The sequence below is a fragment of the Otolemur garnettii genome, unplaced genomic scaffold (assembly GCF_000181295.1).
Source record: "Otolemur garnettii isolate 467f Iridium unplaced genomic scaffold, OtoGar3 scaffold00047, whole genome shotgun sequence".
NCBI classification, from domain to species: Eukaryota; Metazoa; Chordata; class Mammalia; order Primates; family Galagidae; genus Otolemur; species Otolemur garnettii.
Genome location: NW_003852442.1, coordinates 12934528 through 12946229, shown reverse-complemented (window position 1 = coordinate 12946229; position 11702 = coordinate 12934528). Strand labels below are relative to the sequence as shown.

The following is an 11702-nucleotide window of genomic DNA, read 5'->3' as shown; positions in this document are numbered from 1 at the left end:
CCCTGAGACTCTCATGCTATAGATGTCTGTTGGCCTAATGGAAGCTTGAAAGTAGCTCCTTGGATCAGTGTTTTTCAACCTTTTTTTTACTTGACGGCACACTTGAACCTGTAGTTAAACTTCTATGACATACTTAAATTATGTTACTAAAAAAAAAAAAAAACCCAAAAAACAGGAATGTATGTATTGTGCTTTGAATTCCTTTTGAAAATAATTTAATTAATGATCTTTAAAAAATTTTCATGGGACACCAGTTGAAAATTACTGCCTTAGATATACCTTGGTGGATGGACAGCGGCCCTGCTGTAGGTGCTGCTGACTCTTGCCCTGATTGTGCAGGCTGTGGGCAGCCTATCTCCTTGGCTCCCCAGCATCCCAGGAGAAGCTGGGATGGGCCACTTGGTGTCTGAGCATTGCTGGTGGCTGCTGAATGCAATGCTGTCACTCAGGGTTGGTTTTTGGATAGTGAATGACCTCTCTGTGCTGCAAAGCTGTCCTCACAAATGGGGTCATGATGGGTCCCTGTCCTTTGGCAGAGACAGAGCAGCACTTTGGGGTCCCCAGGCTCCTAGGCAATAAGGCCCAGAAGGTGGACAGCCTTTAACCCCTCTCTTCCTGTGTTCTTAGGATGATCCAGGAACCAGCTCTGCCCCCAGGCTGGGAGATGAAATACACCAGCGAGGGGGTGCGGTACTTTGTGGACCACAACACCCGTACCACCACATTTAAGGATCCTCGCCCAGGGTTTGAGTCAGGGTAAGGACCTGGCACAGGCTACGGCAGTGTCAGTGAGCACAGGGAGGCCGGCCCTGGGGCCCTGTGGTGTGTCCCTCTGCTCTTGCTGCCCTCTGGTGTCCAGTGTTGGTGTCACACCAAAGGAGCTAGAGAGGAAGGGACCATCCTGCTTATTCAGAGCAACTCTGGACTGGATGTATTTCTCTAAAAGCGAGAGGCCTGGCTTTATTTCTATATTTTGCTTTTTACTCTTCAGAGATACTTTTTTCCCCAGACTTTTTTTTGGGGGAGTGGTATCGACCTAGCTCAAATTCATGGGCTCAAGTGATTCTCCTTCTTCAGCCTGCCAAGTAGCTGGGACTACAGGTGCGTGCCATGGTGCCTGGCTAATTTTTTTGATCTTTAGTAGAGATGGGGTCTCCCTCTTGCTCAGATTGATCTCGAACTCCTGAGCTTAAGTGACCCACCTGCCTAGGCCTCCCAGAGCACTAGGATTACAGGTGTGAGCAACTGCGCCCAGCCTACTTTTCAAAGATCTTAACAGCAGTCGCTTGCTTTCATCTATGCCTTCCTTTACTCATCTTTAAATTAACATAGCATCAGCTTTCCTTAGGGTTAACAAAGACGAATTACTCATTTTTTGAGAAATCACATAGATTCTGGAACATCTTTGCTTTTCCCAGGACGAAGCAAGGTTCCCCTGGTGCCTATGATCGAAGTTTTCGATGGAAGTATCACCAGTTCCGTTTCCTCTGCCATGTGAGTTTGGGTCCTGGGACTCCCATGGCACCTGGGATTGTGCAGTTATTTTGGCCTGATGTCCCAGCCTAGGGCAGATATTAGACTGTTTGCGTGCCCTCCTGGCCCAGGGATGTTGGGAATGCCTATTCATACATTCAAGAGACTCGATCTAAATTACTTTTCACCCTGATTTGAAGTTTTACTTTCCCTTTTCTTTTCAGTCAAATGCTCTGCCAAGCCATGTGAAGATCAATGTTTCCAGGCAGACACTATTTGAGGATTCTTTCCAACAGGTTAGAGTGTAATTATGGTGGCTAAGACTAGGAACCAGCAAGAGCCCTCCTCCACCAGTCCCTCTTCTCTCACATGGCCTGTCACACCCACTCTGTTGTATGTCCAAGGCCTGGGCCTCAGTGACCCTGTCTGCTGGAGAGCAGGCCTTAGGGGATGCCCTTCCTGTCCCCTGCCTGTTGCTCACAAGAGAGTGGCAGGCTGGCCATTCGCTCTGTCTCCCCAGATCATGAACATGAAGCCGTATGATCTGCGTCGCCGGCTCTACATCATCATGCGCGGTGAGGAGGGCCTGGACTACGGGGGCATCGCCAGGTGAGCCGAGTGCCCTGGAAGGCTGCCCTGTGCTTGCCTCAGGAGGCTGTAAGCTCCTGCAGCCAGGCAGCTGCCTCCCTGCTCACATTCATGTCCGAAGTTCTTGTGCATCTTTGAAAGTGGGCATGGGGAGACATTCAAAATCCTGAATCCATATGGGCCTAGAGCAGGGTCCTGGGGTCTCCTTCTTGGCCAGAACTGGCCCCATAGTTGTGGGGAGACTTGAGGAGCCTGGGGGAGGGACTCAGGACTGTGGCTCTGTTTTTATTTTTGTGCTTTATGACAGCCACTATGTTATTATTTCTGTACTTTAACAACCAGTCCAAAACAGGTCCATTAAAATTAGCCCTGGGCTTCCCTTCTTTAAGGCAGCTGGGGCAGGTGAAGCCAGGTGTCTCAGTGTGTATGAGGTGTCCTTGATTAATGCTTAGCTGCGTGTCATATGCATGGGGTCAGTAAAATTACAACGACTGATGTGCCCTGAAATGAGCCCAGAGCTTTGTGTTGCCATCACCCTAGTCAGCCTACAAAAGTGAACAGCTTTCTGGAAAACACTGCCTCAGACAACAGGGCAGAAGGGCCCGGCAGAGGGAAGGAATGTCCTGGCCCGTGGCTGGCAACCTCTCAGCTCACAGACCTCTCATGGTGGGGGGATGTCTTCTTGCTTGGTGTTGGGTTAACGTGCTTCTGGTCCTCTGTCCGCTGGTGGTGTTGCCCTCTGTGCTGGCCCCTGTGGATGGACTGTTCTTTTTCCGTGGTGACCTCCTCTCCAGGCTCTGCTTGGTGGGCTTCTGGTGTGGCTCCTGCCCTGTGTGTGTCTCTCTCTCTGTGTCCTGCCAGTGGTTTTACCCTATGGTAGGTTACGTCATGCTGTTCTACCACAGGGTAGAACCACGGACAGGATACCGGGGCACCCTCTGCGTTGAAGGACTCCTCGTCTGCCCAGCCACAAGTAGCCCAGCAGCCAGGGATTGGCCTTTCTGGGATGTCCCCCTGCTGCTTTAGCTTAAGCCCAAAAGGATTCTGGATTCTGGCTTGAGGCTTATCCCCCAGGGCACAAATAGATGCTCAGGCGTGGGTGTTGGTCAGATGATTGCGTGGAGGTGTGGGGAAGGGTATGGTCACACAGTCTGGGGAAGGGGAGGTGGGGGGGCCAGGGAACTAAGGTGCTTGTGGTGGAGCTGGTGGTGGGAGTGAGGTTTATGATCTGAAGGCAGCATGGATTATAGAGTTTTCATGGATCAGGAGCAAGAACATGTATTTACGTTGTGCTGCTGACTCAGGTAGGGTAGAAGCAGGGTAGTTGCTATTCATACAGCACCAGCAAAGCAGGAGAGTTGTTATAATAAACATGCAGGCCTATGACCTTCAACATAGTGCCCTTGTGCAGTGCACAGCCTTTACAGCTGTGCATGGTGGCCCAGGGTGCAAGGAGCTCCTTTGCCGTTGGAAGCTCTGGAAATGGTGACATAAAGTCCTAAATGCACCACCTGGGAGGTGACAGGCTCATGTGCAGATTTTCCTAATCATCCTCAAATGCACTTGTCCTGGTTTGCCCTGTTCTGAGCCTGCTCTGCACACTGACCTGCTGTTACCATAGGTTGGCCTGAGAACCGATCACAGTGAGGCTCTCCTCCCTAGGACACGTGTCTCCAGATTACCCGAGGCACACTGGTGGAGAGTCATAACTCCATTATTCTTGTTTTTTTCCTCTCTTCTCCCTCACAGGGAGTGGTTTTTCCTCCTGTCCCACGAGGTGCTCAACCCCATGTATTGCCTGTTTGAATATGCTGGGAAGAACAATTACTGCCTGCAGATCAACCCGGCCTCCTCCATCAACCCGGACCACCTCACCTACTTCCGCTTTATTGGCAGATTCATCGCCATGGTAAGGGTAGTCCCAGGAGTTCTCGCCGCCTCCTCCTCCTCTTCCTCTTCCTTCTGTGATGGGGCAGCAGGGGCCTCTGCTCTTCCCCCGAGAGCTCCAGCAAAGGCAGCAAGGAGGGAGGGCCCGTGCACTGGAGGCAGCATGGAATGAACAGCCACCCCCCAACAGGTGCTCCCTCCCTGGGCCCCAGGCTTCATCCCCACAGGACTCCTCCCTAAAAATACAAAAAGCTGGAGACAGTTCTGGAAACACCAGAGCTTTCTCAGTGGCCACCCTGAGGGTTTTGAAGGGTGTCCCATGTCAATTGGTGTAGGACTTGTCAGGCAGAAGCTCGGGGTCTCTGGGTCACTAAATGTTAAGTAAGTACACGGCCTGTCAGGGTGTTGGGATGATAGGACGAGTGGAAACCATTACCACAACCTGCTCAGGAGCATTTGGGATTGTCTGACTGAGGCCTTTGGGGGTAGGGGGATTTGGAATTGACACTAGGTTAGAACAGAACCCTAGTTGACTGCTTGGCACAAGGTATAGGAGGCATTTGTCCATCAGAAGATGGACCCGCAGTGTGGAGCGGGAGTTGCAGCATCTGTGTTGATCTAGAAATGGGGACACAATGTGAATTTGGTTAGGGGGATCCTACTCCTGTTGAGTGTCTTAGGAGTGTGAAGAGCCAAGATCAAGAAGTGGGGGCCATGGGAGCCACCCACCCTCCTGCTGCCGTATTTGGTGGTTTGAGATGTTTGGTGTTAACTTGCCTTCACTTCTGCCCCTGACTTCCCAAGTGTCACCCGGCTCCCCTCACAGGACCTGAGGGCCCCATGAATCTGTGACTAAATATGGCCCTTCCCATCGTCTGGAAGTTCTTGGCCAAGGTACTGGGCTTTGGAAGGACACACATTCTCCCCAGGTCTACAGACCTTCCCGGCCCAGCTGCAACAGGACAGACCAGCAAAACCCTAGACTATTACTCACCACTGGCCACCAGCTCTCCCCATCAGCAGTGTCTGCATTATTTTTGGCTGCCTTTGCCACCCAGCCCTGAGTGCCAGTGAGTCAGGGCTGCCACCAGGAGCTGTTTTGATGTTTTGAACAAGCTCTTTCTGTGATTGTGAGGCAGGCCTTTGCTAGACCAGGGGCCAGGCTGGTAGGTACACAGGGCAGGCAGTGGGTCAGGAGGTGGGCTCCTGAGCAAGCAGCTCTGCAGGGTTAGGGGGCGTGTCCATCCCAAGATCTCAGTCAGGATGACCGTGTCACAGTTTCCCAGACCCTCCTTTCAGGCCCAGGGGGTTCTACCACGGAGGGAAGTGGGTTGTGGGGGCAGGGTTTTGAGCCCACATCCAAGAGCCTGCCTTGGGTGGTGTGCGGGGAGGCCAGTGGCTCTGCTCTTCCCTCCCCAGGCTCTGTACCATGGGAAGTTCATCGACACAGGCTTCACCCTCCCTTTCTACAAGCGAATGCTCAACAAGAGACCCACTCTGAAGGACTTGGAATCCATTGACCCTGAGTTCTACAACTCCATTGTCTGGATCAAGTGCGTTGCTTCCCTTGCCCTGCCCAAGGGCAGCCAGGTGTCTGGTTGGGGAGCGGGGACTGGTGGCTGCTGGCATGGTCCCTGGGCACTTATTCTGTGAGAGCTGGTGGAGAGGAATGGCTTCTAGGTCCCTGGAGGGCAGACCCAGAGTTCTTTCCTTGCATCAGGAGCCATCTCCTACCCAGGATTCTGGGCCACTTGAGCCTGTGGGTGCCACAAGTGAGCACAGGGTGGAGGGAAGACCCTGCTGAGGTGGACGTCTTCCTCATGCTCTGCTGTGTCCCCAGAGAGAACAACCTGGAGGAGTGTGGCCTCGAGCTGTACTTCATCCAGGACATGGAGATCCTGGGCAAGGTGACAACCCATGAGCTGAAGGAAGGCGGTGAGAGCATCCGCGTCACGGAGGAGAACAAGGAGGAGTACATCATGTAGGTCCCTGGCAGGGGCTGCGTGGGGCCCGGAGAGGGGAAAGGGCAGCACGTGGTTGCAGAGAAAGGCTTCCTTCTCTTGTCGTGAAGTGCCACCCATGGTTCCCGTTTGCCTCTGCCCAGATGGCAGCCGCTGGTGCCAGTGATGCTGTGGGCTGAGGGAGCCAGAGCCTGAGGCCTATGCTCCTAACCTCAGGTTGCTCTTTTTTTTGCCACGTGGGGAAACCACCGGGCTGAATTTCTTTGAAGAGGCATCAAGCTTAGGTGTCTCTGCCTGCCTCCTAACTGAAAGGATGTTCTGTCTCGTGTGCTGGGAGCACATGCTCCTACGCCTGTCCTTCCGTCTTTATTCTCCATACTCCACATGTCTGAGGTGGTGGTGGGAGAAGGAGGAGGAGGTGATATCAAAGACTCACGTATCAGCCGGGTGCAGTGGCTTATGGCTATAACCCTAGTACTCTGGGAAGCCAAGGAGCCTGAGCTCACAGGTTAGAGACCAATGTGAACACGAGTGAGACTCCCATCTCTAAAAATAGCTGGACATTGTGGTGGGCACCTGTAGTCCAGCTACTTGGGAGGCTGAGACAAGAGAATCACTTGAGCTCAAGAGTTTGAGTTTGCTGTGTGATGCCACAGCACTCTACCGAGGGTGATGAAGTGAGACTCTGTCCCCCACCCTCCCTTGCAAAAAAAGACCAAGGCATCTCCAGGTCACTGTGAGTTTTTTAAGGCTATACTTGGGGCCCTTCAGCACTCTGGGTTCAGGTTGCCAGAAGCTGGTTCTTCGCTGATTTTTGCTGCTGTGTAGTGACAGACATGTGGTCTTGAGTTCCACCCATGGCTGGTCTTTGGTCTCAGGTTGCTGACCGACTGGCGCTTCACCCGAGGTGTGGAAGAGCAGACCAAAGCCTTCCTGGATGGCTTCAATGAGGTGGCCCCACTGGAGTGGCTGCGCTACTTTGACGAGAAGGAGCTAGAGGTGAGGTCTGAGTTTGCTGGGCCCCCGAACCCCCTTGCTTCCAGAGTGATTCTACTCCTTGACATGCTTGCTGCACACTCACAGAAACTGCCCCGTAAAATCCCCTCTACAGCTGGGCAGATTTGAGCCCTCAGCACCCACCTCTCCCTGGACACAGGTTTTAAGAAAGCAGGGGCTTGCTTTGTCCATATTAGTAAGCTGCCAACAAGAAGAGCTTTTTGAAAATGTTCAGGCTTATTCCATCTGCTGGTGAGTGGCAGAGGGCAGGGAGGGGTTTCGGGTGCTGAGCACATCCCATCCCTTCCCGTCTGCAGCTGATGCTGTGCGGCATGCAGGAGATAGACCTGAGTGACTGGCAGAAGAACACCATCTACCGCCACTACACCAAGAACAGCAAGCAGATCCAGTGGTTCTGGCAGGTGCGTCCATCTTTGACCTTCCACTTGCCCCCCAGCTCGCTGAAGGAGATGGCAAACCCAGTCTTGGGGCAAAAGAAGCTTTTACAGCTGGTCTGTCTGTGGCTGGTACATGTGCCAGGAGGTTATTTGTGGTCAGCTGGGGCCTGACCAGGGGTGTATGTGTGTGTGTGTGTGTGTGTGTGTGGACGTGAAGCCAACCTCGGTTGTGTAATGCCCTTCCGGCCCATAGGACGGGAAGGCAGGTGCTTGGCTCCAGAAAACCTGAATGAGCTGTCCTCTTGTTTATAACAAACTGACTCCTTTATATACATGGGTTTTGTTGCTGTCATGGTGAGGTATAGCATACATAGGAAAATAAGAAACAGAACGCAAATATTGTGTGTATATGTCACAGATTTTTGTGGAGGTGAAATAACATAATCATATAACATAATTAGTCATTTTAAATATTTTAAGATACACAGTTCTGTGGCTTGTAGTACAGTCACAGTGTTGTATCACTGTCACCACTGTCAGGTTCCAGAACATTTCATCACCAAAGGAAACCCTGTACCCATTAAGCAGTCACTCCTATTCTTAGTATATTTTTAAAGGCAGAACTTGGATAGGAAGAGGTGATACCTGGCTCGAGGTGTCCCTGAGACCCAGACATGTCCTGTGGACTAGTGGGAGTGTTTCATAAGCACAACTTTTTAGAGAAAGCACTTCTAAGGTATCTCAGGTTGGTGGCTGTCACCCCTTGCCTAGCCTGGCTTTGTCTTTTTAGTTCCAGAGATGGGCCCTACTGACCTGGGGAGCTCCCCATTAGGGCACAGTGGCTGGCCACATGGGCCACCTGATGTGCCTGACTTGTGGGCTTCTAGGTGGTGAAGGAGATGGACAATGAGAAGAGAATCCGGCTGCTGCAGTTTGTGACCGGAACCTGCCGCCTGCCTGTTGGGGGGTTTGCCGAACTCATCGGTATGTTTTCCCTGGGCCTGCTGGTGCCCCAGCTGGGACTTGGCCCGTTCAAGGGGACAGTGGGGCTTTGCATCTTTTTTTTTTTTTTTTTTTTTTTGAGACGGAGCCTCAAGCTATCCCCCTGGGTAGAGTGCCATGGCATCACAGCTCACAGCAACCTCCAACTCCTGGGCTCAAGCAAGTCTCCTGCCTCAGCCTCCCAAGTAGCTGGGACGACAGGCGCCCGCCACAATGCCTGGCCATTTTTTTGGTTGCAGCCATCATTGTTGTTTGGCAGGCCTGGGCTGGGGATTCGAACTTGCCACCTTAGGTGTATGTGGCTGGCGCCTTAGCCGCTTGAGCCACAGGCGCCGAGCTGGGGGCATTGCATCTTGAAGCAAGTCAATGACAGGGGGAAATGCTGGGCATCTTCGTCCTGGGCTGGGCCTGACTGTGGGTGAGGGTTCTGGTCTAGGAAGGGACATTTCTGTTGACTTATGCTGTGTTTTACCTCGGCTAATAGGCAGTAATGGACCACAGAAGTTTTGCATTGACAAGGTTGGCAAGGAGACCTGGCTGCCCAGAAGCCACACCTGGTGAGCCTCTGGTCTCAGTGGTGGGTGGGGGACCACCCACAGGCCAGATGACTCTGGGGCAGCCACTTCTGAATCTTGACTCCGGCAGTTGGTTATAGCTGTGGGATGTGATGGGGCTGTGATGTGCTTGGGCCCCTGGCCCACCAGAAATGGTTCATCCCAGTAGGCTAGGAGCTGCTGCCCGAGGGTCCCCTCCCCAGTGTGTACCCCATCGTCCAGAGCTTGCAGCAGGAGGTCCCCTAAGCCCCAGCCTCTGGTGGTGGGTGGGCTGTTAGGACCCCGGCCCCCGCTGCTGAGGGTCCTGCTTTCCTCTCAACAGTTTCAACCGCCTGGATCTCCCACCCTACAAGAGCTACGAACAGCTTAAAGAAAAGCTGCTGTATGCCATCGAGGAAACTGAGGGCTTTGGACAGGAGTAACGAGGTCACCACCCTGCACCCCCAGCACACATAGTCCTGAGTCCTCCCTGCTTGAGAGACCACGGGCTGTGCAGCCTTGAGAGGTCCCCTGGACAGTGGCCCTGCGTGGGACCATATTGTCATCATGCTGGTGGCAGAAGAGCCTGATCCCAGGAGGCCCTGCAGCCCCCCTCCACCTGCAGGTGGCAGTCTAGAATAAAGCCCCCAGTCACATTTGGCCCCACCACCCATTGTGAAGTCCAGAGGGCTTGACCCTCTCTGCAAAGCTCTCCCCATTCCCTGGGCCCACCCTGGGTGTGCGTGAGGGTGTGAGGGAGGGTGTCGCCTCCCAAAGGGCTGCAGATGAAGCCCTGGGCCTTGCAGGTTGGTTAGGAGAAAGAGAATGGCCGCTTGGGTAGCCATTCTGGACTGAGAAGGCCAAGGGTCTTCACCAGTAAAAGAGGTTCTGTCTTAAATAGAACTTTTCCAATCATCTATATAAAATGAAGGTGTGAGAGCAAGGACTCTGGATCGAGGCCGTTTTTACCTCCTTCCCTAGCAGGCTCCAGCCGGGGAGGTGGGGCAGCAGGACTCAGTGCTGGCCAGTTCACTTTCTCAGCAAACAAAGTGCTGTCCAGGCTTGGGTATCAGTGGATTGGACACAGCAAACTCCCTCAGACTTTCTTTATTCATTCATAAACTTGAAGCGTTTGTGTGTAGGGTTGCTTTCTGGTTTTTTGGTGTGCTGCTTTCATTTTCTGTCAAGGATCTGGTGCCCCAGGTATTCTGGGACCTTGAGGGACCCAGTGCTGTGGGTCCAAGAGTTTCCCAAGCAGCCACTCCTCTCAGGAACCCACTTAGCTGTTCCAAGCTCAGGCATGCCTGGCCTGGTTATCCTCACAGTGGCCTAGCCTGGAGCTTGGCAGAGAGGAACGGCTTGGTGTCCTGAGCGATTCTCCCAACTTTGCAGCCTTCAATAGAGAAGAAGCCCCTTTGTTAGATGCAGTCACCCCGGCAGCCCTGGCCGTGGGTGTGCTGTGGGTCTGACTGTGTCTCCCTGTCAGCCCCTGCAGCTCCCCATGGGTCCATAGTCCCCTGTTTAGAATGATGTTCATCCTGGCCAGCTGACAGGTTATCCTGCATCAGTGTGTGGCTTTATCTGCATGCAGGAGATGAGACCCACTGGAAGGACCCCGAGCTGCTGCAAGGCCTGACTTGATTTTTGGAGTTTGCAGCAGCTTCCAACATGCGTCACCGTGTCGTTCATTGAAATCTGCAGGGTGAACCTGCTCCTGTGGGAGTTGTGATCATTGTAGTCCCCCCTGGCCAGGCCCCTAGAGTTCTAGTGCTCAGCACCAGCTGCATACCAGCTTCCTAGAACCCCCAACAGGCCCTCAGGCTGCTTACAGGAGCCTTCTAAGGACAGCCTCATGTCCCCAGACTTTGTCCTTCCATGGCCCATGGGGGTATAGCCTGTGCCTACCTGCTGTGTGCTGGTCCAAGTGGCCCAGCTTGCTGCAGTTCAGCTTTTTCTGTCCCTCCCAGTCACTTGCTGTGCCCCCTGTGGCATGTCACCTTGCAGGCCGCTCTGTCAAGTGGGCTGGGGTGCGAACTGGTGTGAGGTTTGGAAGTGTCGGGCTTGCGGTGTTTGTGTGTCTGTGTGTGTGAGTATATTCATGTGTATACCTGAAGTGTATGTACAGAGTGCCCTCTGGTAGCGCTGGGTTGGTCACCAGATTGTTTTGTAATGCCCACCCCTGCCTCGATATTGCCAGTTTCTTGTGCAATAAACAGTCAGCAGTTGGAGGTAGTGTTGGTGTGGATGACTACAAAACCCTTGTCCTCCAGACAGGTGGCCACTGGACCTGGATGGAGTAGACATGCTTGTTCTGAGAAGCCTGTGCATCATTAGCCAAAGCAGCTCCCCTTAGTCAGCTGCCTCACTGTACCCTTTCGGTCTCCCCTGCCAGGCCTGGGTTTCTTTGAGCAATTGCTGTGGGGAGCAGATCAAGAAAGCTGTGGGTTGGGTGGGCCTCGGAAAACAGCTAAGGGGAGAGTGTTCTGGGCAGTCATTCACTCAAGTTCCATTTTTGTGTGGGGACTTTGACAGTGACCTCAAGATCACAGAAGACCACTGCCTTTTTTTTGTGTGTGTGTGTGTCACTTTAAGTGTTCACCGTGCTGATGGGTCTGAATGCATTTGACATGAAAGTAAGTGAGCCCTGATTGCCTCTTATTAGGCAGAGAAGTCCAGGGTGTGCCCCTCCCTGGAGTTCATCAGCTGAACTCACTCCTACCAGCTCTAGGACCTTTCTTTCATGTGACTGGGCAATACTATATTTTGACAAAATTATTGAAAAAAGTCCATTTGGTATAGATGTCTCATAATAAATTCAAATGAGACCGCAAGTGCAAATCCTTCTCCCACACTTACCTCCAGAA

The 11702-nt window shown here is 52.9% G+C and overlaps 1 protein-coding gene across 1 annotated transcript in view; it reads left to right on the top strand.

Annotated features, from left to right (window-relative positions):
* Positions 1-11063, top strand: part of WWP2 (WW domain containing E3 ubiquitin protein ligase 2) — a 156490-nt gene extending 145427 nt beyond the window's left edge. The window contains exons 13-24 of the mRNA XM_003791397.3: positions 628-756; positions 1419-1494; positions 1698-1769; positions 1994-2082; positions 3811-3970; positions 5368-5501; positions 5789-5929; positions 6788-6908; positions 7223-7327; positions 8191-8287; positions 8790-8862; positions 9182-11063. Coding sequence (XP_003791445.1) covers positions 628-756; positions 1419-1494; positions 1698-1769; positions 1994-2082; positions 3811-3970; positions 5368-5501; positions 5789-5929; positions 6788-6908; positions 7223-7327; positions 8191-8287; positions 8790-8862; positions 9182-9281 — 1297 coding nt within the window. The 3' untranslated portion in view covers positions 9282-11063. The remainder of the gene's footprint in view (positions 1-627; positions 757-1418; positions 1495-1697; positions 1770-1993; positions 2083-3810; positions 3971-5367; positions 5502-5788; positions 5930-6787; positions 6909-7222; positions 7328-8190; positions 8288-8789; positions 8863-9181) is intronic.
* Positions 11064-11702: the final 639 nt, after the last annotated feature.